Source organism: Musca domestica, unplaced genomic scaffold, assembly GCF_030504385.1.
Source record: "Musca domestica strain aabys unplaced genomic scaffold, Musca_domestica.polishedcontigs.V.1.1 110, whole genome shotgun sequence".
Lineage (NCBI taxonomy): Eukaryota > Metazoa > Arthropoda > Insecta > Diptera > Muscidae > Musca > Musca domestica.
In genome coordinates, this window is record NW_026712134.1 from 960,607 (window position 1) to 988,233 (window position 27,627).

Sequence of the window (27,627 nt, forward strand, 5' to 3'; positions counted from 1 at the left end):
TGTGGCATTTCCATAATTAGTTATATTTTTATTTCGATGCTTTTTTATTTTGATGTGCATTATTGTTATTCCTGTTTTTTGATGGCAACAAAAACAAAAAGCATTCAATAACTTTATTTCTTAAAAAAATCTGAAATTTACGAAGCATCTCCAAGCGAACGATCGAAAGAGACACCACGTCGTCGATGACATTATTTTCAAAATTGTTGTCGGTTAACCGGTAAAATTGTAACCCCAATTGTGGGGCGTATAACAACAACAATAACACCAATAACGAGGGCAGAAGAAGAACAAGCAATAAATCGAAATTGTAATTTGTGTCAATTATTGATTTCGGTTCAATTTCCTTCCTCCGTATGGGTTTTTATTAGTGTAGACGGTCATCAACATCGCTTAGACACATTCCGGTTGGACTGTGATTGGAAAATAGTGTGTGAAAATTTGAGGTTCATTACACTTACCTCAACGACTAGCTATGAAAAAGAAATATTGAAAAGCTAGAATCGAAAAAGTGCAATCATTTTTGATGACATCAAAAAAAAAAAAAACAAGGTTCGCCAACGATAATTTTTAACGAACATTTTTTTTTCATTTCGAAATTCGACAAATTTGGATAAGGTAAGTTCAAGTTTAAAGCAAACATTGAAACAGTAAAAAAATAATTGTTTTTGAAAGCCTATCTCCAATTAGGATTTTTGAATAAGACTTTTAAAATAAATTAACCAAAGTGGATTTTTTTATAAATATTTTTCAAAATTTCCTACAACATAGATTAAAAAAAATAAATAAATATATTTCACAATAATTAAACAAAATGGATCTTTTAAAAAAATATTTTTTTCTATAAATTGAACAGTGTGGATTTTTTTAAAATATTTTTATTTATTTAATCAAACAAAGTGATTTAAAAAAATATATTTTTTTCACAACATAAAAATTGATTTTAATTTTTTTTTTTTAAAAATTAAAATTGATTTAAAAAAATATTTTTTTTTAAAAAAATTAAAATTGATTTAAAAAAATATTTTTTTTAATTATTAGAAACGTGAATAATTTTTTTAAATTAAATATTTTTTAAAAATCCGCGTCGGTTAATTTTTTGAAATAAAATATTAATATTATTAATATTAATATATATTATTAATATTAATATATATTATTAATATTAATAAATTTTTCACAAAAATTAAACAACACGGATCTTTTAAAAAAACATTTTTTTTTCAAAAAATTGAACAACATGAATTTAAAAAAAAATACTTTTTTTTCTATAAATTGAACAGTGTGGATTTTTTTAAATATTTTTATTTTTTAAATCAAACAAAGTGATTTAAAAAAATTTTTTTTCAAAAAACTTAAATTGATTTAAATTTTTTTTTTTAAAAAAATTAAAATTGATTTAAAAAAATATTTTTTTTTAAATATTAGAAACGAGGATAATTTTTTGAAATTAAATATTTTTTAAAAATCCATGTTGGTAAATTTTTGGAAATAAAATATTTTTTAAAAATCCACGTTCGTTATTTTTTTGAAATAAAATATTTTTTAAAAATCTACGTTGGTTAATTTTTTGAAATAAAATATTAATATTATTAATATTAAAAAACAACTTGGATTTTTTTTAAAAATATTTTTTCCGTAAATTAAAAAATATTTTTTTCCATTAATTAAACAATGTGGATTTTTTAAAAAATATTTTTTAAAGAATAAACCAACTTGGATTTTTAAAAAAAATATTTTTTAAAGATTAAACCAAAGTGGATTTTTTTAAATATTTTTTTATACAATTAACAATAATTCATTAAATAATTTTTTAAAACATAATTTTTATAAAATTAAGCAACGTGGATTTTTTAAAAAATATTTTTTTCCATAAATTAAACAACGTGGGTTTTTAAAAATTATTTTTTTCCATAAATTAAACAATGTGGATTTTTTAAAAATATTTCATCCAAAAATTAAACAACGTGGATTTTTTAAAAAAATATTTCTTCCATAAATTAAACAACGTGGATTTTTTAAAAAATATTTTTTACATAAATTAAACAACGTGGATTTTTTAAAAAAAATATTTTTTGCCATAATTAAAACAACATGGATTTTAAAAAAAATATTTTTTCCATAAATGAAACAACGTGGATTTTTTAAAAAAATATTTTTTATAAAATTAAGCAACGTGGATTTTTTAAAAAAATATTTTTTATAAAATTAGGCAACGTGGATTTTTTAAAAAAATATTTTTTATAAAATTAAACAACTTGGATTTTTTTAAAAAAATATTTATTTTTATAAAATTAAACAACGTGGATTTTTTAAAATATTTTTTATAAAATTAAACAACTTGGATTTTTAAAAAAAATATTTATTTTTATAAAATTAAACAACTTGGATTTTTAAAAAAAATATTTATTTTTATAAAATTAAACAACTTGGATTTTTAAAAAAAATATTTATTTTTATAAAATTAAACAACGTGGATTTTTTAAAAATTTTTTTAAAGAATGAACCAAGATCGATTTTTTAAAAAAATATTTATTTTTATAAAATTAAACAACGTGGATTTTTTAAAAAATATTTATTTTTAAAAAAATAAAAAACGTGGATTTTTTAAAAAATATTTATTTTTAAAAAAATAAAAAACGTGGATTTTTTAAAAAATATTTATTTTTAAAAAAATAAAAAACGTGGATTTTTTAAAAAATATTTATTTTTAAAAAAATAAAAAACGTGGATTTTTTAAAAAAATATGTTTTTCTTAAATTTAATAACGTGAATCTATTAAAAAATATATTTTTTATAAAATTAAACAACGTGAATTTTTTGCAAAATATATTTTTTTATAAAATTAAACAACATAGATTTTTTTTTAATTAAGCAATTTGGATTTAAAAAATATATATATTTTTTCCATGAATTAAACAACGAGGATTTTTAAAAAAATTACAAAGTATTAAGACAACGTCGATTTAAAAAAAAAAAAACATTTTGTCAAAGTTTTAAAAAAATATTTTTTCAAAGTACTAAGTATATTGGTTTTTTAAAAAATATTTTTTTTATAAAATTAAACAACGTGGATTATTAAAAAAATATTTTTTCAAAGTACTAAGCATGGTGGATTTTTTTAGAAATATTTTTAACGATCTACAATAAACGTGTTTTTAAAAAAAAAAGAAATATTTTTAACAATCTACAATAAACGTGAAACATTTTTCAAAAATGTTACCGAATGATTTTTTAATGTTTCGAAAGAGTTAACCAAACTGGATTTTTAAAACATATTTTTTGTCCTTTATGCATCCTTGAAAAACCTCTAAAAAATCTTTAAAAAATCCACGTTTATTGTCCTTTATGGATCCTTAAAAAATCTTAAAAAACTCCACGTTTATTGTTCTTTAGGGATCCTTATTTTTATAAAATTAAACAACTTGGATTTTTAAAAAAAATATTTATTTTTATAAAATTAAACAACGTGGATTTTTTAAAAATTTTTTTAAAGAATGAACCAAGATCGATTTTTTAAAAAAATATTTATTTTTATAAAATTAAACAACGTGGATTTTTTAAAAAATATTTATTTTTAAAAAAATAAAAAACGTGGATTTTTTAAAAAATATTTATTTTTAAAAAAATAAAAAACGTGGATTTTTTAAAAAATATTTATTTTTAAAAAAATAAAAAACGTGGATTTTTTAAAAAATATTTATTTTTAAAAAAATAAAAAACGTGGATTTTTTAAAAAAATATGTTTTTCTTAAATTTAATAACGTGAATCTATTAAAAAATATATTTTTTATAAAATTAAACAACGTGAATTTTTTGCAAAATATATTTTTTTATAAAATTAAACAACATAGATTTTTTTTTAATTAAGCAATTTGGATTTAAAAAATATATATATTTTTTCCATGAATTAAACAACGAGGATTTTTAAAAAAATTACAAAGTATTAAGACAACGTCGATTTAAAAAAAAAAAACATTTTGTCAAAGTTTTAAAAAAATATTTTTTCAAAGTACTAAGTATATTGGTTTTTTAAAAAATATTTTTTTTATAAAATTAAACAACGTGGATTATTAAAAAAATATTTTTTCAAAGTACTAAGCATGGTGGATTTTTTTAGAAATATTTTTAACGATCTACAATAAACGTGTTTTTAAAAAAAAAAGAAATATTTTTAACAATCTACAATAAACGTGAAACATTTTTCAAAAATGTTACCGAATGATTTTTTAATGTTTCGAAAGAGTTAACCAAACTGGATTTTTAAAACATATTTTTTGTCCTTTATGCATCCTTGAAAAACCTCTAAAAAATCTTTAAAAAATCCACGTTTATTGTCCTTTATGGATCCTTAAAAAATCTTAAAAAACTCCACGTTTATTGTTCTTTAGGGATCCTTAAAAAAATCTTTAAAAAATCCACGTTTATTGTCCTTTTTGGGTCTTCAAAAAATCTTTAAAAAATCCACGTTTATTGTCCTTTATGAAACAACGTGAATTTAAAAAAAAAAAATTTATAAATTAAACAACATTGATTTTTTAAAAAATATTTTTTCCATAATTTAAACAACTTGGATTATTTTAAAATAATTTTTATAAAATGAAACAACGTGGATTATTTAAAGAATATTTTTTCCATAAATTAAACAACGTGGATTTTTTAAAAAATATATTTTTTATAATATTAAACAACGTGGATTTAAAAAAAATATTTTTTATAAAATTAAACAACGTGGATTAAAAAAAAAAATATTGTTTATAAAATTAAACAACGTGAATTTTTTAAAAACAAATTTTTATAAAATTAAACAACGTGGATTTTTTAAAAAAATATTTCATCCAAAAATTAAACAACGTGGGTTTTTTTTTAAAAATATTTTTTATAAAATTAAACAACGTGGATTTTTTTAAAATATTTTTTATAAAATTAAACAACTTGGATTTTTAAAAAAAAATATTTATTTTTATAAAATTAAACAACTTGAATTTTTAAAAAAAAATATTTATTTTTATAAAATTAAACAACGTGGATTTTTTAAAATATTTTTTATAAAATTAAACAACTTGGATTTTTAAAAAAAATATTTATTTTTATAAAATTAAACAACTTGGATTTAAAAAAAAAATATTTATTTTTATAAAATTAAACAACGTGGATTTTTTAAAATTTTTTTTAAAGAATGAACCAAGATCGATTTTTTAAAAAAATATTTATTTTTATAAAATTAAACAACGTGGATTTTTTAAAAAATATTTATTTTTAAAAAAATAAAAAACGTGGATTTTTTAAAAAAATATGTTTTTCTTAAATTTAATAACGTGAATCTATTAAAAAATATATTTTTTATAAAATTAAACAACGTGAATTTTTTGCAAAATATATTTTTTTATAAAATAAAATAACGTGGATTTTTTAAAAAATATTTTTTTTATAACATTAAACAACGTGGATTTTTTAAAAAATATTTTTGTATAAAATTAAACAACGTGGATTTTTTGAAAAATATTTTTTTTTATAAAATTAAGCAACGTGGATTTTTTAAAAAATATTTATTTTTATAAAATTAAACAACGTGAATTTTTTAAAAAATATTTATTTTTATAAAATTAAACAACGTGAATTTTTTAAAAAATATTTTTGTATAAAATTAAACAACGTGGATTTTTTAAAAAATATTTTTAAATATTTATTTTTTTTTATTTAAAAAATTTAAATTTACTAACGTGGATTTTTTTTAAATTGTGTGTCAATTATTTCTTTATTTCAGAATTAACCAAGAAATACTTCTTTATCATCTCTTATAGGTTCTGCAAAAAATCCTTAATAAATCCATGTTTATTGTTTTCTCTAAGTCCTTTCAAAATCTCCGTTTATTGTCCTTTATAAGTCTTCTAAAAAAACTTTAATAAAAAACCCGTTTATTGGTTTTTCTAAGTCATTTAAAATTTCTTTTTAAAAATTTCCGTTTATTGTCCTTTATGGATCCTTGAAAAAAATCTTTAAAAAATCCACATTTATTGTCCTTTATGGATCCTTGAAAAAATCTTTAAAAGATCCGCGTTTATTGTCCTTTATGGATCCTTGAAAAAAATTTTAAAAAATCCATGTTTATTGTCCTTTATGGATCCTTGAAAAAATCTTTAAAAAATCCACATTTATTGTCCTTTATGGATCCTTGAAAAAATCTTTAAAAAATCCACGTTTATTGCCCTTTATGGATCCTTGAAAAAAATCTTTAAAAAATCCACGTTTATTGTCCTTTTGGATCCCCTAAAAAAATATTTAAAAAAATCCATGAGTCCTTCAAAAATTCTTTTAAAAAATGCTCGTTTTTTCTTTAATCGGTCTTTCAATAATCCTACAAATCTCGATTTTTAGTCATTTTTGGGCCTTCCAAAAAAATCTCTTCAACATTTTCAATTGTTTGATTTACAAAAAAAGACAACAAAAACAACAATAATACCTGTTGTTTGTAAACATTTATTGGGGGTCTTGCAAAAACTAAACCACTGACGCAAATGGAAAACAATCGCTGTGTAAATATTCGAACCACAATCGAACAAAATGAAATTCCAAAATAAATAAACAGGGTATCTAAAGCAAATATGTTCGCGATTAGAGGAGTAGAATTAGTGATTGTTTGAAAAAAAATAAATAAAAACAATGCAGTTCCGAACACATGACTTAATGGGAACAATGTAAAATTGGATGTGTGCGTGTGAAATGTCATAGGGGACCCCAGTAGGACCCTCCCTCCCTCTCTCTCTCTAGGGATTAAAGGTAACATATCAGATTTTCAATCAAAATTCCTTGACTTGTTTAGTAAAACTTTATTTTATTTAATTATTATTTGAAATTCAAATGGGAAGTAACCGAATACTCGCTTAAAAAATATAGTTTATCGGTTATTTAAAAAAGTAACCGTTTTCAAAATTCTATATGTTTAAAGCTAATAAAAAAAGCAAATAAATCCGGTTAATCGGTTTAAAATAACCGGTTACCCGAATAAAAAATAACCGGTTACCCGAATAAAAGTCGAGCACTTACAAAATTATTACATTTTGGTTTTATTGTTTCTTTCTCTTGACATTTTTGTTTCGTAACATTTCGTTCTCGCAAAAATTCATCGATTACTGACATGAAAATAGCCGATTACGTTCATGTAACCGGTTTTAAGGAATGGAATTCTTGGAAAATTTTGCGTTTTATTAGAAATGAAAAATTTCAATTTCGATATTTTTTTTTTTCAATTTCTTCAATTATTTTTAACCAAAACTAAACGATAACTTTAATAAACGTAAGGGGTTTTTTATTTTTCTAACCGGTTACTCGAAAAATCTTACTGGTTTCATGATAAATAATTGGTACTCAATTTGTCACTTTTAAGAAATTTTATCAATTTTTTTGTTTTAAATTCATAGATTTGATACCAATATCAGCTTTTTCGAGACGAATGAGCCGATTACTCGAATAAAATCAACAGGTTAAATGAATAATAATCGGTTTCTGAAGACATAATCCGTTTTTTTTTTATTTATTTTAAAAATGTTCCGATACATTTTGAATTTTAATTATTTATCCAAAAATCTGTTCGACATTATATGCCGAATGATTTTGAAAAGTAACCGGTTACTTGATTGGTTTTAACACATGAAAAAGATTTTATTAATTGCCTGGAATTTTTTTCCAAAATGAGACAGTTGAAAGAAAAATTGTAATTTTTTACAAAATCAAACCGATTACCCGAAAAAAACAACCGGTTACTTGAACAAAACCAAGGGTTTGATATAAAAAGTAGGCTAACACAAATTTTTATTTGCTTGCATTTCTTAGACAAGTGTCCGGAAATAGAGCGATTTTAAGAAATAACCGGTTAATTGAAATAAAAATCAGTTTTAAATCAAAAAATGTAATAAAACCGGTTATGTTTTTAAGAAATGGTGATTTTTTTTATCGTTCACATCAATTTTAGTAAAAATTGTGTTCAAATCAACAAAAAACAAATCATTTTCAATTAAAAAACATTTACTTACCAGTAACCGGTTTTTGTATCGAAATCGGTTACTCGAAAAGTAACCGGTTAATGTTAATTTCGACCGAAATGCATTTACATTTTTCTGTGTTAGTTTTCTAAGAACCGATTATTTGAATAAAACTATCCGGTTATTCGAAAAAATAACCGGTTCTAAATTTTATTTTTTTCCTCAAAATCAATAAAATTTTGCAAATTTGTCCGATTTTCAGTAAAGAGTCAGTCTTGAAAGAAATGGTTATATTTTTTAGTGAGAATGAACCGAATATTCCAATATAATTAACCGGTTACTCAAAAAGTAACCGATTCTTTATATTAATTTTGACCGAAATACATGTTATGGTTTTGTTTTGTTTTCTAATAACCGAATATTCGACTAAAAATATCCGGTTACTCAAAAAACCGGTTCTAAATTTCATTTTTACCCAAAAACAAATCAGAATTTTGTTATTTTTGCTGTGGCTATCTGTACCTAACTGTAATAATGTACATTTTCGGTTCTTGAATATTCCAAAAGTCCTCCTGTGAAGGAATAAAATGTCTTTACAAAAACCGGTTCTAAATTATTCAAATTTAAATTTGTGAAATGTGTCCATTCTGTGAAGAAACTTATTCTCAAAATAAATTCCTGTTGTTTTATTTTATTCGAATAAAAATATCCGGTTACTCAAAAAGTAACCGTTTCGAAATTCGAATTTTACCCAAAAATCATTAAAAATTTGCATATTCATTCGTTGTTCGAGAGAATCATAGTCTTCAAAGAAATGACTGCATTTTTTAGTAAGAATGAACCGATTATTCGAATATAATTAATCGGTTACTCATAAAGTAACCGATTGTTCATATTAATTTTGACGGAAATAAATGTAAATTTTTCTGTCTTTTTTCTAAAATTTTTCTGTATTTTTTTGAATAAAAATATCCGTTTACTCGTAAAGTAGCCGGTTCTAAATTTACATTTTACCCAAAGATCATTTAAATTTTGCAATTTTTTATGTTTTTTTTTGGGAATTTTAGTCTTTAAAGAAATTATTCTATTTTTTAGTAAAAATGAACCGATTCTTCGAATAGAATTAACCGGTTCTGAAAAAAATAACCGCTTGTTAATATTAATTTAATCGAAATATATGAAAAATTTTATGTTGTTTTCTACAAGCCGATTATTCGAATAAAAAATATCCGGTTACACGGAAAACAACCGGTTCTTAATTTCAATTTTTCCCAAAAACAAATCAGAATTTTTTTATTTTCTGCTGCGGATGTGCCTAAAAATAATAATAGTATAAAGTTTTGGCTCTTGAATCTTCCAAAAACTCTCCTGTAAAAAAGTGTCTTTACAAAAACCGGTTCTAAATTAATCAAATTAAAATTTTTGAAATATTTTATTTTTTTTGAGGAAACTTATTCTTAAAATAAATTCCTGTGATTTTTTAGTGAAATGAACCGGTTATTCGAACATAAATTTCCGGTTACTAGAAAAGTAACCGGTTCTAAATTTCAATTTTACCCAATAATCATTTAAAATTTGCATTTTCATCCGTTTTTCAAGAGAATCTTAGTCTTCAAAGAAATTACAGTATTTCTTAGTAAGAATGAACCGATTATTCGGAAAGAATTAACAAATTAACCGGTTACTTAAAAACTAACCGGTTCTTAATATTACTTTCGACCGAAATAAATGCACATTTTTCTGCCAATATACATTTTCTGTCGATCTATGAATCGATTACTTGAATAAAAATATTGGGTTACTCGAAAAGTAACCGGTTCTAAATTCGAATTTCACCCAAAATTTTTTTAAAATTTTCAATTTTGTCCGCTTTCTGAGGGAAACACAATCTCTAAGAACATTACTGTATTTTTTTGATGAGAATGATCCGATTATTCGAATAGAAGTAACCGGTTATTCAAAAAGTAACCGGTTCTTAATATTAATTTTGACCTAAATACATGAAAATTTTTCTGTTTTTTTCTGAGAACCGATTATTCGAATAAAATTACCCGATTACTCAAAAAATAACCGGTTCTTTATATTAATTTTGGCCGAAATACATGTCAATTTTTCAATTTTTTTTTTCGAAGAACCGATTATTCGATTAAAAGTATCCGGTTACTCCAAAAAGTAACCGGTTCTAAATTTTAATTTTACCCAAAAATCATTTAAATTTTGCAATTATTTTCTTTCAAAATGTCCAAAAGATAAGAGTACCCTAATATTTCTTCTTCCTTAATCTTTCATTAATCAAAAATGACTTAAGTCATTTTATTTTGTCACCGAGAACTAATTTCAAATCCATTTTTTGTCGAAACTTAGTCTTCAAAAAAATCTTTTTTTTTTGTTTATAAAAACATCCGGTCACTCGAATAAAAACATCCGGTCACTCGAATAAAAATATCCGGTTACGCGAATAAAAATATCCGGTTATTCGAAAAAATAACCAATTCCAAAGTTTAATTTTACGTAAAAATTATTTAAATTTTGGAATTTTTTTTCTATTAAAATGTCCAAAAATATAGTACCCAAAATTTATTCTTCCTAAATCTTACATCGGTACAAAATGACTTAAGTCATTTTCATGAAAACATGGAGAGCTAATTTCAAATTCATTTTTTTGACGAAACTTAGTGTAAATAGAAGTTCATGTGTCTTTTTTTTTGTGAGAATGAACCGATTTTTCGAATGAAAAATATCCGATTATTTGAAAAATAACCGGTTCTAAATTTTAATTTTACCAAAAAATATTTAAATTCTTGCAATTTTTTTTTGTATAATATACCCAAAAATCATCACCAAAAATTTCTTTTTCATAAATCTTTCAATCTTTACAAAATGACTTAAGTCATTTTATTTTGTCACCGAGAACTAATTTCAAATCCATTTTTTGAGGAAACTTGGTCTTAAAAGAAATTTATGTGTTTTCTTTTCTTGTTTACTGATTATTCGAATAAAAACATCTGGTCACACGAATAAAAATATCCGGTTACACGAATAAAAATATCCGGTTACTCGAAAAAAATAACCGATTCTAAATTTTAATTTTACCCAAAAATCGTTAACATTTTGATTTTTTTTTTCTATTAAAATATCATAAAAATAACAGCAATCCAAAATTTATTCTTTCTAAATCTTACATCGGCACAAAATGACTTAAGTCATTTTCATTTAGACACGGAGAGCTAATTTCAAATTAATTTTTTTTTCACGAAACTTAGTGTAAATTGAAGTTCATGTGTCTTTTTTCTTGTGAGAATGAACGGATAAAAAATATCCGGTTATTCGAAAAATAATCGGTTCCAAATTTTTATTTTACCCAAAAATCATTTCAAATTTTGCAATTTTTTTTTTGTATAATATACCCAAAAAACATCACCCAAAATTTCTTTTTCATAAATCTTTCAATCTTTACAAAATGACTTAAGTCATTTTATTTTGTCACCGAGAACTAATTTCAAAGCCATTTTTTGAGGAAAGAAATTTATGTGTTTTTTTTTCTTGTTTACTAATTATTCGAATAAAAACTCCGGTCACACGAATAAAAATATCCGGTTACGCGAATAAAAATATCCGGTTACTCGAAAAAATAACCGGTTCTAATTTTTAATTTTACCCAAAAATTATTTAAAATTTGAAAAGCAATCCATTTCTCCTTTCTAAATCTCTCATTCGTATAAAATGAATTAAGTCATTTTCATGTAGGCACGGAGAGCTAATTTCAAATCCATTTTCTGTTTTGTTTGATTTGTTTCGGAAGAATGCTAAAAATATGAAATTAAATTTGTCAAAAAATATGAAATCAAAGGCCCATGCCGCCGCCATCATCTCCATCAAACTTCTCACTCAGGCGATAAGCAATAAAATTCCAATTTTTCATTACCTCAAAGAGACAATTTACACAGGCATAAAACGACCGCAAATTTATACACGCACACACACACACATGGGTACACACATCTATGACAAAATCAAAAATGCTTCCCGCTTACAAAAACGAAATATTCTCTAAAAATAAATTTTGAACTTTGTTTTGACTTTGCCCTAGGGTATATTGCCCCACAGAGCAACCAAAGCAGGCGTCTTCCTCAGAAGCCAATTCAGAAAAAATATGCAAATAAAACAAAATAGGCAGGCAGATGGCCCACTAATGGGTGATACAATTAGCCTACAATTCAATGTACCAATCCGCAAAAGGCGCTCTCTCGCAACAAAAACAACAACAGCAATAGAATAGAATAGAATTTGGCAAAAAATTTCCGCATTTTGGGTGGTGGTGTAGGAATGAGAAACATGAACTCCGGCAAAAAAACAATCGAAAAAAAATCTCTAAATTAGCCAAAGAAATTCTCTTCGAAGAGTTTTGAAATACCAACCTCATCCGAGAAAAAGCCGCACCTATTTTGTTCTATTTAGATATTTGGATTTTTTTTCAATTTTTTTTTCTCAATTTTTTTTTTTCAATTGATTTGTTTGGCATGGCGTCGTCTCCGCTTTGCCTTATTTTTTTTTTTAATTGATAGTTTAAATAAAATGTTTGAATTTATTTTTAAGATTTGACCGAAAAATGACGCATTACGCCTGGCATACAAATCAACCTCAGGCAGCCAAGCAACTAACCAACCGACAACACTAGACAAAGGAGGCAAATCGTTTCGAATGGACAGACCAACAAATGGCCAGAGAGTCGTTCCGACTGTTCAAAATGTTAATTTATTTTTGTATTTATTTTCACATTCCCTCCCAATTTCTTTACGAATCAATCGATTTGTTTTAGGGATGGTGTTGGTTGTTGTATTTTCAATAAATTTGAATTATTGCAAATTTGTTGGATTTTTTTTCGAACTGTAAATGTTGGATTTTGGTGGCAACTATGTCATCAACTTTTTTTTTTGGGGGGGAGGGTTGATGCAAAATTGGTTATATTAAGGAAAATTAATTTAAAAATAAATAAAATGAAAAATCGATTTTTTTTTTTTAAATTAGTAAATTTTTGTAATTGGTATTTTTTTATTTTTTTGTTTATATAAGGACAACATTTTTAAATTTTTAATTTTTAACAATTATTTTCAATTTTTTTAAAAAATGAATTTCTATAAAATATCCTGCCAAAATAAAATTAAATGATTTACTATTTCATTTTATTTTGACTGGATTTTTTTATAGAAATTCATTTTAAAAAATTGAAAATAGTTGTTAAAAAAATTAAAAATGTTGTCCTTATATAAAAAAAAAATCAAAATAATTACCAATGTAGGTGGATTTTTTAATAAAAAAAAATGATTGAAAAAATATTGGAAATATTTATATTAATTTAAAATTGAAAAATATTAAAATTTGTCAAAAAAAATAAAAAACAAGTATTGTCCATATATAAAATAAAAAACAAAAAACAAATAGTGTCCATATATAAAAAAAGCAAAAAATTTTCCAACTTGGGTGGAAGTTTTCAAAAAAATATTCTTTTAATTTATCAAAAAAAAAAAAAAAAAAAAAAAAAAAATTGTTACAAAATTAAAATATGTTGTCCTTATATAAAAAAAATTCAAATATTGGCCGAATTTTTTATGGAAATTCATTTAAAAAAAAAGTGAAAATAATTGTTAAAAAAAAATTAAAAATTAAAAAGTGTTGTCCTTATATAAAAAAATCAAAAAAAAATTGCCAATGTGGGTGGATTTTTTAAAAAAAAATTTCGATTGAAAAAATATTGGAAATATTTATATTAATTTGAAATATAAATTTATCAAAAAAGTAAAAAAAAATATTGTCCATACCTATATAAAATAAAAAAAACCAAAAAATTTCCAACTTGGGTGGATGTTTTCAAAAAAATATATTTTTTTTAATTTATCAAAAAAAATAATTGTTACAAAATAAAAAAATGTTGTCCTTATATAAAAAAAATTCAAAAGATTTATTAATTACAAACATTCAAAAAATTTACTAATTTAAAAAAAAAAATTCGATTGAAAAAATATTGAAAATATTTATATAAATTTGAAATTGAAAAATATTGATATAAATTTACCATAAAAATTTAAAAAAAATATTGTCCTTATATAAAATGAAAAACAAAAAATTTTCCAACTTGGGTGGATGTTTTTAATTTTTTTTTTTTTTTTAATTTATCAAAAAAATATTGAATATTTAGGGATTTTTTTTATAATTTATCAAAAAAATAATTGTGTTTTTTGTGGGTTTTTTGGAAATTTCGATTGAAAAAATATTGGCTATAAATGCAAAATTGGTCATATTAAAGAAAATTAATTTAAAAATAAATAAAATAAAATAAAAAATGGAAAATCATTTAATTTTATTTCAGCTGGATTTTTTATAAAAATTCATTTTTGAAAAAAATTGAAAATAATTGTTTAAAAATTAAAAAATGTTGTCCCTATATAAAAAAATCTAAAAATTTAGCAATTACAAAAATTTACTTATTTAAAAAAAAATTCGATTGAAAAAATATTGAAAATATTTATATAATTGAAATTGAAAAATATTAATATAAATTTACCAAAAAAAAAAAAAAAAAAAATAAACAAAAATTGTCCTTATATAAAATAAAAAAAAAATCAAAAAAATTTTCTAACTTGGGTGAATGTTTTAAAAAAATATATATATTTTTTTTAATTTGCCAAAAAAATATTGAATTTTTTGGGATTTTTTTAATATATAAAAATTTTTTTTTTTGGTGGATTTTTGGAAATTTCGTTTGAAAAAATATTGGCTATATTAAGAAAATAAAATAACAAAAAAAAAAAAAAACATTAAAAAAATCATGTCTTTTTATAAAATAATAATAAGTCATCAAAACTTTTTTATTTTTTTTTTTTAGGTAGGAAATTTCGATTGAAAAAATATTGGCTATATTAAGGATAATAAATTTAAAATAAATTAGAGATTCAAAAAATTTTGCCCTTCCTTTTTTTTATAAAAAATCTTAAGAACATATTTCATCCAAAAATATTGGCTATATTAAGCATAATAAATTTAAAATAAATTAGAGATTAAAAAAAGTATGTCCTTCATTTTTTTATTTTATATAAGGATGAATTTTTTATAAAAAAAAGTCTTAAAAACATTTTTCTTCAAAAAATTTATTTATTTTTTAGGGGGTTTCGATTGAAAAAAAATTGGCTATATTAAGGAAAATATATTAAAAAATTATGTTCTTAATTTGGATTAAAAAATTGTATTTAAGATTTTTTTTTTCAAAAAATATTTTTAGTTTGCTTATGGGAATAGTGTCCCACGCTCTCTGCGTTTACTCGACATTGACTCTTCAAACTTTGTTTATATTCCGAAAAAAAAAAAAAAATTTACAAAAAATATTTTTATTTTTTTTTACAAACAATATTTTTATCGAGGAAAAAATTAAAGAACTTTAACAAAATATTTTTTTTAATGAAAAATGTTTTTTTTTTTCAAAAAAAAAAAAAAAAAAATTATATTTCTTCTGGAAATGGTGTCCCACACTCTCTGTTTTTACTCCACATTGACTCTTCAACCTTCAGCTTTCAATGTCACAGCGACAATTTCGTGAGTAATTCCAGATAAGAATTTTTGTGCGCCTCGGGTTTAAGGTGTCAACGACTCAGATAAAAAAAAAAAGAGTAAAGCTGGTGTGAACCAAGTAAAAATATGACGTTAGTTGGAACATCAACAACTGAACTAGGGCAGAGTTCCCAGACCCTTTTTCTGATTTTTTTTTTTTTTTTGATTTTTTGTTTGGGAAACTTATTTCCTTTTTACAGATCAAAAGAGATAAACCAAAGATGATTGTCCAGGTCATGATTCACACAGAGTGTGACCCATATATACTATCAATATACATATATATTTCCCATAAAAAAATGAGAAAATTCTCCTCCAACATCAAAGGCGAAAAAATTAATTACCTCTAACTGCCTTCTGGTCGAAGAACATCGTCGAACACGATATTCAAAATTATGAAAAATATATTCCATAATTAATTGAACGAAGCAAAATTTGTTTCCATAATATTTTTTGAAAATGTTTTGCAAAAAAAATCAGTTCACTTGTTTATTTGTTGTCTGCCCGTCCGTCTGTCTGTCTGTCCATCTACGAGTATATACACGCCTGCCTGTTCATTTCGATGTTGAATCTCGACATTGTTTGGCATTGAAAATGAAAAATGATTTCTGTTTGGCTGTTTCTCATGGATTTCTTAATCCCGCCAGACATTTCATTTTGGGGTGGGCAATGCTGGTGGCCATTTGCCCGATTTCGAATGGAGAGGAAATTGAGATTACCGAATATATTCGATTGAAAATTGAGAAAAAAATTGTTTTGAATTGAAAATATAAACAAATTCGAGATATGCAAAAGAGAATCAATGGGGAAACAGCGATAGAGAAAAATTTGAATAAAAATTGAATTATTTTCAGTATTAGCTTCTCAAATATGAATTTGAATTTTGTTTTTGGAAAATTATTAATATTGGTCCTTTTTATAGGTTTTGTAGATTTTTTTAATTCAATTTTTTTTAAATTGTTGATTTTTGTTATTGGATATTTTACAAAAACCAAACAGATTTGGTCCAATGAGACCTAGGGCCTAAAGCCATTATGTCGATGAGGCACATTTTGATCGTATCAAATTATATATTCCATGTAGCCTCTGTACGGCTGCAAAAAAATCTTTAAAAAAAATATTATAAATATAAAATATAAATATTTTTTCTTATATAAATTAAAAAGGAAATATTTTTTTTTTGAATTGAATTTTAAATATTTTTACATTATTATTTCTAGGACATATAAAAAATAAAAAAGATTTTTAACAAAATCTTTCAGCTCTTTTCCGCTTCATATTAATTATTAAAATATTAGACATTAAAAAAAATTAAAAAATCATTTTTTTTTAATTAAAAAATACGTATATTTATTTTTTTATTTTTTTTTTAAACGCTTGAATATTAAATTTTGATTTTTCGTTTCAATTTTTTACTATAACCGCGTATTTAATAAAAAAAAAATCATTTCATATTTTAATTTTTATACATTTTTTAAAATTTTATTTAAAATATCGACGTTTATTGATAGCCTTGAAAAAATGTAAAAACAGTTTTTAAATGTTGTTTTTATTTTTTTCTTTGAAAGTTATGTAAATTACTTCATTATTTTTTTTTTCTAAAAAAATTTACAAAATTAATTTTTTTAATTAAAAAAAAATAATTTTTAAATATTGATTTTATTTTCTTACTTGAAAATTATGTAAATTTCTTTATTTTTTATATTTTATCCAAGAAATAATAAAAAAGAATTTTAAGAAATTAATTTTTTTTAATTAAATAATATTAATTTTTTATATATTTTTTTTTTTTTTGTATTTTGAAAATAGTGTAAATTTCTTTGTTTTTTATATTTGACTTTCAGCTCTTTTCCGTTTCATATAAATTATAAAATAATAAGACATTAAAAAAATTAAAAAATCATTTTTTTTTTATTAAAAAAAAAAAAAATATATATATATATATATATATATATATATATATATATATATATATATATATATATATATATATATATATTTATTTTTTTAATTATTTTTTTTTAAACCCTTGAATATTAAATTTTGGTTTTTCTTTTCAATTTTTTACTCTAACCGTGTATTTAATAAAAAAAATCATTTTATTTTTTAATTTTTATACATTTTTTTGACATTTTATTTAAAATATCAATAAAAGCCTTGAAAAAATGTAAAAATAGTTTTTATTTTTTTTTTTAATTTTTTACTTTGAAAATTATGTAAATTTCTCTATTACTCATTTTTTTTTTTTAAATAAAAAATATTTTTTTTATTCAAAACAAAAAAAAAAAAATAATTTTTAAATTTTGATTTTATTTTCTTACTTGAAAATTAAGTTAATGTCTTTATTGTTTATATTTTATCCAAGAAATAATAAAAAAGAATTTTAAGAATTTTTTTTTAATTAAAGAATATTAATTTTTTATATTTTGTTTTTTTTTTGTATTTTGAAAATGGTGTAAAATTCTTTGTTTTTTACATTTGACTTTTAGCTCCATTCCGTTTCATATTAATTATTACATAATAAGACTTAAAAAAATTAAACAATATTTTTTTTAATTTAAAAATATATATATTTTTTTATTTTTTTTTTACTTTAAAAATAGTATAACCTTCTCTATTGTTCATATTTTATCCAAAAATAATAAAAAAGAATTTTAAGAAATTTATTTCTTAAATAACAAAAAAATATATTTATTTTTTAAATTTAATTTTTATTTCATTTTTTTACTCTGAAAATGGTGTTCATTTGCCCGTTGTTTATATTTGCCCTTAAACTCTTTTTAGTTTTATATAAATTATTAAATAATAAGACGTTTTTATGTCGAACCCTCTCTTAACTTGCATTCTTATCAAAATGTGTCTTGTTTTTCTTTTCTTTATTTACAGATATCATTTTTGCCAACGAATAATTTAATACTTTTGTTTTTAAAATTTGCTTCACACATGGAATGGAAAACATTGGTGGGAGTTTAACTGGAAGAGAAAAAACGCCAAAATTAACTACTGCCAGAAAATAACAGAGAAAATCGTTTTATTTTTCACTGGGTGCTAAAAAAGGAGAGAGCCAAAACAAATAGCAATAAAAATAAAAATAATTATTAATTAATATATGGATTAATCATAAAACAAAAGAAAAACGTCAAAATAAAAAATACCTCTGTGACAATTCAATACTTGCCAGCCGAAATAATAAAAAAATCGTCTAACCAACGACAAACGTAATTGCCAGAAAATAAAACAACAACAACCAAATTCCAGATAAGGTCTGCGCTCTCCCACTCTCTCTCTCTCTCCCTATCACCGTTAGACCGTTAGACCTTTTCCATTGCAACCAACTAACAATTTACTCAAACTTTGTTGTTTTTTGCATTTAACCAGTCGGGATAGATAACGCCTTTGAAATTGTTTTGCCTTGTATCGAGGTTATGCGGATCTGTCTTGAAATTCAAAACGAATTTTAATATCTAAATTACGGAAATTTTTTCCTTACCGTGGAAATTAAAGAGAGTTTAAGGAAAAATTAAAAAAAAAACAGAAAATATGGAGCATTTGGATTTAGCCGGTATTATGACAACGCCACCCCAATGGAATACTCCAGTATTTGATCAACAAGGTAAGGGTCTGAAATAAAAAAAATTATTTTAAAATCAAATTTTTTAATAAAAAATTATTTTTTTTTTACATTTTCAACGATTCAAACTTGGCATAGATTTTTTTTTTCAAAAAAAAAAAAAAAAATATCGTAAATTTTTGGGAATATATAACTTTTTGTGTGGGGGTCATTCTTGGTCCGTAGAGGTCAATACAGTTTGTATTTGGAATTTTGGAAATTCGTACCTTCAGTGTACGAAAAGTACTAAAATGTAAAAAATCCACGCCTTGGATGGTTGTTGAAAAAAATATTCTTCGAAAAAATCCACGCCTTGGATGGTTGTTGAAAAAAATATTCTTCGAAAAAATCCACGCCTTGGATGGTTGTTGAAAAAAATATTCTTTAAAAAATCCACGCCTTGGATGGTTGTTGAAAAAAATATTCTTCGAAAAAATCCACGCCTTGGATGGTTGTTGAAAAAAATATTCTTCGAAAAAATCCACGCCTTGGATGGTTGTTGAAAAAAATATTCTTTAAAAAATCCACGCCTTGGATGGTTGTTGAAAAAAATATTCTTTAAAAAATCCACGCCTTGGATGGTTGTTGAAAAAAATATTCTTTGAAAAAATCCACGCCTTGGATGGTTGTTGAAAAAAATATTCTTTAAAAAATCCACGCCTTGAATGGATGTTCAAAAAATATTTTTTTTAAAAAATCCACGCCTCATATAGACCTCGAAAAAATATTGTTTAAAAAATCCTCGCCTTGAATGGTTGTTCAAAAAAAATTTTTTTTAAAAAAACCCCGCCTCATATAGACCTCGAAAAAATATTGTTTAAAAAATCCACGCCTTGAATGGTTGTTCAAAAAATATTTTTTTAAAAAAATCACGCCTCATATAGATCTCGAAAAAATATTTTTTTAAAAAAATCACGCCTCATATAGATCTCGAAAAAATATTGTTTAAAAAATCCACGCCTCATATAGACCTCGAAAAAATATTGTTTAAAAAATCCACGCCTTGAATGGTTGTTCAAAAAATATTTTTTTAAAAAAGCCACGCCTCATATAGACCTCGAAAAAATATTGTTTAAAAAATCCACGCCTTGAATGGTTGTTCAAAAAATATTTTTTTAAAAAAGCCACGCCTCATATAGACCTCGAAAAAATATTGTTTAAAAAATCCACGCCTTGAATGGTTGTTCAAAAAATATTCTTTAAAAAATCCACGCCTTGGATGGTTGTTTAAAAAAATCTTCTTTAAAAAATCCACGCCTTGAATGGTTGTTGGAAAAAAATATTCTTTAAAAAATCCACGCCTTGAATGGTTGTTCAAAAAATATTCTTTAAAAAATCCACGCCTTGGATGGTTGTTTAAAAAAATCTTCTTTAAAAAATCCACGCCTTGAATGGTTGTTGGAAAAAAATATTCTTTAAAAAATCCACGCCTTGGATGGTTGTTTAAAAAAATCTTCTTTAAAAAATCCACGCCTTGAATGGTTGTTGGAAAAAAATATTCTTTAAAAAATCCACGCCTTGAATGGTTGCTAGATTTTTATTTTTATCCCTTTCATCCAAAGGTCAATTGAGTTATTGACCCCTGAAAATTTCCAAATTTATTTTGAATCCCCTAAAAAATACTCTTGCCTCGATGCATAGCTCATAAATATGCCAACTCTAAGTCTCAATTTCAAAAATCGTTTTTCATTTCCAATTTCGTTGCTTAATCTGGCCATAATTTATTTCACTCTCGCACTATGTCAGTTTCAATATTCCTTGGATTTTGAAGTTTGTTTTCGTTACGTTTCCTTGAACGTAAAATGTCACGGCTTCTTTCGTAATCACTTGGCTCCACACTCTCTGTGGATGGTGTGTGTGAGTGAGTGTGCAAAGACCTCTGTCACAATTTATAAATTTATCTTCGTCTTCGGAGATCCATGTGTCCCGAAATTGTTTTCCTGGTTTTGAAAAAATTTCCCCATTCTAGAAGAAGGGGGAGGTGGGGGGAGATTTTTTTCTAGAGAAAAAAATAGATCACTTTTGCATTTGTAAATGGGTGGGGAAGGTTGTGATGGGGTAGTGGGTGGAGATGATATGGCCCTTACACGAGCATTTTTTTCTGGCTGACATTCTTTACTTGGCTCGCTCGTATTTTTGTTTTGTTTTTGTTTATTTTTTATTAATAAATTAATTGCAACGACAGCAAAAAGTTGAAAAAAGCCAACTAAATAAATGCATCATCATTTGTAAACATCGTCGTCATCATCATCGCCATCCTCATCTCTCGGCAGCAGCAGCCTCATCAGCTGCAGCAGTTGTCGTCATCAGGGCAAAAGAAAAAAAGTTCTAGGATGATTGAATATTGTGTGTGTGGAGAGGGCATCCGATTTTTTTTTCTGCTTCTTCCACTGATGATGATGATCGTCATGATCACTTATGATCAAAAGACCGCATTGGCGGCACATGAAGCAACAACAAAAACAACTTTTGTTTTTGCATTACATTAGGCCATCATGGCAGCCATGGTGAAGGCTGAAGGGAAGAAAATTCTGAAATTCTATTTAAGGCAGAAAATATTACCGAGAGGGGAAGGCTAGCCAACAGAGAACAGTGGAATTTTTACAAAATATTTTTTTTTGACGACCACCTGAGGCGTGGATTTTTTAAAGAATATTTTTTCAACAACCATCCAAGGCGTGGATTTTTTAAAGAATATTTTTTTCGACGACCATCTGAGGGGTGGATTTTTTAAAGAATATTTTTTTCGACGACCATTTGAGGCGTGGACTTTTTTAAAAATATTTTTGAGCAACCATCCAAGACGTGGATTTCTTAAAGAATATATTTTTCGAGCTCTATATGAGGCGTGGCTTTTTAAAAAATATTTTTTCAACTATCCACCGAGGCGTGGATTTTTTAAAGAATATTTTTTCAACTATCCACCGAGGCGTGGATTTTTTAAAAAATATTTTTTCAACTATCCACCTAGGCGTGGATTTTTTAAAAAATATTTTTTCAACAACCATCCAAGGCGTGGGTTTTTTAAAAAATATTTTTTCAACAACCATCCAAGGCGTGGGTTTTTTAAAAAATATTTTTTCAACAACCATCCAAGGCGTGGGTTTTTTAAAAAATATTTTTTCAACAACCATCCAAGGCGTGGGTTTTTTAAAAAATATTTTTTCAACAACCATCCAAGGCGTGGATTTTTTAAAAAATATTTTTTCAACAACCATCCAAGGCGTGGGTTTTTTAAAAAATATTTTTTCAACAACCATCCAAGGCGTGGATTTTTTAAAAAATATTTTTTCAACAACCATCCAAGGCGTGGGTTTTTTAAAAAATATTTTTTCAACAACCATCCAAGGCGTGGATTTTTTAAAAAATATTTTTTCAACAACCATCCAAGGCGTGGATTTTTTAAAAAATATTTTTTCAACAACCATCCAAGGCGTGGATTTTTTAAAAAATATTTTTTCAACAACCATCCAAGGCGTGGATTTTTTAAAAAATATTTTTTCAACAACCATCCAAGGCGTGGGTTTTTTAAAAAATATTTTTTCAACAACCATCCAAGGCGTGGGTTTTTTAAAAAATATTTTTTCAACAACCATCCAAGGCGTGGGTTTTTTAAAAAATATTTTTTCAACAACCATCCAAGGCGGGGATTTTTTAAAAAATATTTTTTCAACAACCATCCAAGGCGTGGATTTTTTAAAAAAATATTTTTTCAACAAACATCCAAGGCGTGGATTTTTTAAAAAAATATTTTTTCAACAAACATCCAAGGCGTGGATTTTTTAAAAAAATATTTTTTCAACAAACATCCAAGGCGTGGATTTTTTAAAAAAATATTTTTTCAACAAACATCCAAGGCGTGGATTTTTTAAAAAAATATTTTTTCAAAAAACATCCAAGGCGTGGATTTTTAAAAAAAATATTTTTTCAACAAACATCCAAGGCGTGGATTTTTTAAAAAAATATTTTTCAACAAACATCCAAGGCGTGGATTTTTTAAAAAAATATTTTTTCAACAAACATCCAAGGCGTGGATTTTTTAAAAAATATTTTTTCAACTATCCTCTGAGGCTTGGATTTTTTAAAAAATATTTTTTCAACTATCCACCGAGGCGTGGATTTTTTAAAAAATATTTTTTCAACTATCCACCGAGGCGTGGATTTTTTAAAAAATATTTATTCAACTATCCACCGAGGCGTGGATTTTTTAAAGAATATTTTTTCAACTATCCACCGAGGCGTGGATTTTTTAAAAAATATTTTTTCAACTATCCACCGAGGCGTGGATTTTTTAAAGAATATTTTTTCAACTATCCACCGAGGCGTGGATTTTTTAAAGAATATTTTTTCAACTATCCACCGAGGCGTGGATTTTTTAAAGAATATTTTTTCAACTATCCACCGAGGCGTGGATTTTTTAAAGAATATTTTTTCAACTATCCACCGAGGCGTGGATTTTTTAAAGAATATTTTTTCAACTATCCACCGAGGCGTGGATTTTTTAAAGAATATTTTTTCAACTATCCACCGAGGCGTGGATTTTTTAAAGAATATTTTTTCAACTATCCACCGAGGCGTGGATTTTTTAAAGAATATTTTTTCAACTATCCACCGAGGCGTGGATTTTTTAAAGAATATTTTTTCAACTATCCACCGAGGCGTGGATTTTTTAAAGAATATTTTTTCAACTATCCACCGAAGCGTGGATTTTTTAAAGAATATTTTTTCAACTATCCACCGAAGCGTGGATTTTTTAAAGAATATTTTTTCAACTATCCACCGAGGCGTGGATTTTTTAAAGAATATTTTTTCAACTATCCACCGAGGCGTGGATTTTTTAAAGAATATTTTTTCAACTATCCACCGAGGCGTGGATTTTTTAAAGAATATTTTTTCAACTATCCACCGAGGCGTGGATTTTTTAAAGAATATTTTTTCAACTATCCACCGAGGCGTGGATTTTTTAAAGAATATTTTTTCAACTATCCACCGAGGCGTGGATTTTTTAAAGAATATTTTTTCAACTATCCACCGAGGCGTGGATTTTTTAAAGAATATTTTTTCAACTATCCACCGAGGCGTGGATTTTTTAAAGAATATTTTTTCAACTATCCACCGAGGCGTGGATTTTTTAAAGAATATTTTTTCAACTATCCACCGAGGCGTGGATTTTTTAAAGAATATTTTTTCAACTATCCACCGAGGCGTGGATTTTTTAAAGAATATTTTTTCAACTATCCACCGAGGCGTGGATTTTTTAAAAAAGATTTTTTCAACTATCCTCCAAGGCGTGGATTTTTTAAAAAATATTTTTTCAACTGTCCTCCAAGGCGTGGATTTTTTAAAAAATATTTTTTCAACTATCCTCCAAGGCGTGGATTTTTTAAAAAATATTTTTTCAACTATCCTCCAAGGCGTGTATTTTTTAAAAAATATTTTTTCAACTATCCTCCAAGGCGTGTATTTTTTAAAAAATATTTTTTCAACTATCCTCCAAGGCGTGTATTTTTTAAAAAATATTTTTTCAACTATCCTCCAAGGCGTGTATTTTTTAAAAAATATTTTTTCAACTATCCTCCAAGGCGTGGATTTTTTAAAAAATATTTTTTCAACTGTCCTCCAAGGCGTGGATTTTTTAAAAAATATTTTTTCAACTATCCTCCAAGGCGTGGATTTTTTAAAGAATATTTTTTCAACTATCCACCGAGGCGTGGATTTTTTAAAGAATATTTTTTCAACTATCCACCGAGGCGTGGATTTTTTAAAGAATATTTTTTCAACTATCCACCGAGGCGTGGATTTTTTAAAGAATATTTTTTCAACTATCCACCGAGGCGTGGATTTTTTAAAGAATATTTTTTCAACTATCCACCGAGGCGTGGATTTTTTAAAGAATATTTTTTCAACTATCCACCGAGGCGTGGATTTTTTAAAGAATATTTTTTCAACTATCCACCGAGGCGTGGATTTTTTAAAGAATATTTTTTCAACTATCCACCGAGGCGTGGATTTTTTAAAGAATATTTTTTCAACTATCCACCGAGGCGTGGATTTTTTAAAGAATATTTTTTCAACTATCCACCGAGGCGTGGATTTTTTAAAGAATATTTTTTCAACTATCCACCGAGGCGTGGATTTTTTAAAGAATATTTTTTCAACTATCCACCGAGGCGTGGATTTTTTAAAGAATATTTTTTCAACTATCCACCGAGGCGTGGATTTTTTAAAGAATATTTTTTCAACTATCCACCGAGGCGTGGATTTTTTAAAGAATATTTTTTCAACTATCCACCGAGGCGTGGATTTTTTAAAGAATATTTTTTCAACTATCCACCGAGGCGTGGATTTTTTAAAGAATATTTTTTCAACTATCCACCGAGGCGTGGATTTTTTAAAGAATATTTTTTCAACTATCCTCCAAGGCGTGGATTTTTAAAAAATATTTTTTCAACTATCCTCCAAGGCGTGGATTTTTAAAAAATATTTTTTCAACTATCCTCCAAGGCGTGGATTTTTAAAAAATATTTTTTCAACTATCCTCCAAGGCGTGGATTTTTTAAAAAATATTTTTTCAACTATCCTCCAAGGCGTGGATTTTTTAAAAAATATTTTTTCAACTGTCCTCCAAGGCGTGGATTTTTTAAAAAATATTTTTTCAACTATCCTCCAAGGCGTGGATTTTTTAAAAAATATTTTTTCAACTATCCTCCAAGGCGTGGATTTTTTAAAAAATATTTTTTCAACTATCCTCCAAGGCGTGGATTTTTTAAAAAATATTTTTTCAACTGTCCTCCAAGGCGTGGATTTTTTAAAAAATATTTTTTCAACTATCCTCCAAGGCGTGGATTTTTTAAAGAATATTTTTTCAACTATCCACCGAGGCGTGGATTTTTTAAAGAATATTTTTTCAACTATCCACCGAGGCGTGGATTTTTTAAAGAATATTTTTTCAACTATCCACCGAGGCGTGGATTTTTTAAAGAATATTTTTTCAACTATCCACCGAGGCGTGGATTTTTAAAGAATATTTTTTCAACTATCCACCGAGGCGTGGATTTTTTAAAGAATATTTTTTCAACTATCCACCGAGGCGTGGATTTTTTAAAGAATATTTTTTCAACTATCCACCGAGGCGTGGATTTTTTAAAGAATATTTTTTCAACTATCCACCGAGGCGTGGATTTTTAAAGAATATTTTTTCAACTATCCACCGAGGCGTGGATTTTTTAAAGAATATTTTTTCAACTATCCACCGAGGCGTGGATTTTTTAAAGAATATTTTTCAACTATCCACCGAGGCGTGGATTTTTTAAAGAATATTTTTTCAACTATCCACCGAGGCGTGGATTTTTTAAAGAATATTTTTTCAACTATCCACCGAGGCGTGGATTTTTTAAAGAATATTTTTTCAACTATCCACCGAGGCGTGGATTTTTTAAAGAATATTTTTTCAACTATCCACCGAGGCGTGGATTTTTTAAAGAATATTTTTTCAACTATCCACCGAGGCGTGGATTTTTTAAAGAATATTTTTTCAACTATCCACCGAGGCGTGGATTTTTTAAAGAATATTTTTTCAACTATCCACCGAGGCGTGGATTTTTTAAAGAATATTTTTTCAACTATCCACCGAGGCGTGGATTTTTTAAAGAATATTTTTTCAACTATCCACCGAGGCGTGGATTTTTTAAAGAATATTTTTTCAACTATCCACCGAGGCGTGGATTTTTTAAAGAATATTTTTTCAACTATCCACCGAGGCGTGGATTTTTTAAAGAATATTTTTTCAACTATCCACCGAGGCGTGGATTTTTTAAAGAATATTTTTTCAACTATCCACCGAGGCGTGGATTTTTTAAAGAATATTTTTTCAACTATCCACCGAGGCGTGGATTTTTTAAAGAATATTTTTTCAACTATCCACCGAGGCGTGGATTTTTTAAAGAATATTTTTTCAACTATCCACCGAGGCGTGGATTTTTTAAAGAATATTTTTTCAACTATCCACCGAGGCGTGGATTTTTTAAAGAATATTTTTTCAACTATCCACCGAGGCGTGGATTTTTTAAAGAATATTTTTTCAACTATCCACCGAGGCGTGGATTTTTTAAAGAATATTTTTTCAACTATCCACCGAGGCGTGGATTTTTAAAGAATATTTTTTCAACTATCCACCGAGGCGTGGATTTTTTAAAGAATATTTTTTCAACTATCCACCGAGGCGTGGATTTTTTAAAGAATATTTTTTCAACTATCCACCGAGGCGTGGATTTTTTAAAGAATATTTTTTCAACTATCCTCCAAGGCGTGGATTTTTAAAAATATTTTTTCAACTATCCTCCAAGGCGTGGATTTTTAAAAAATATTTTTTCAACTATCCTCCAAGGCGTGGATTTTTAAAAAATATTTTTTCAACTATCCTCCAAGGCGTGG

General features: G+C 25.1%; 1 protein-coding gene across 4 annotated transcripts in view; it reads left to right on the forward strand.

Annotated features, from left to right (window-relative positions):
- Nucleotides 1-27,627, forward strand: part of LOC101891188 (uncharacterized) — a 332,789-nt gene that overhangs the window by 101,577 nt on the left and 203,585 nt on the right. For 3 of the 4 annotated variants that reach the window (XM_059132139.1, XM_059132141.1, XM_059132142.1), the window contains one exon: nucleotides 18,471-19,197. In XM_059132139.1, the coding sequence (XP_058988122.1) occupies nucleotides 19,125-19,197 (73 nt within the window). In that variant the 5' untranslated portion in view covers nucleotides 18,471-19,124. Of the gene's footprint in view, nucleotides 1-465; nucleotides 619-18,470; nucleotides 19,198-27,627 lie in introns of those variants that run through there. The other variant, XM_059132140.1, reaches the window with a different exon arrangement.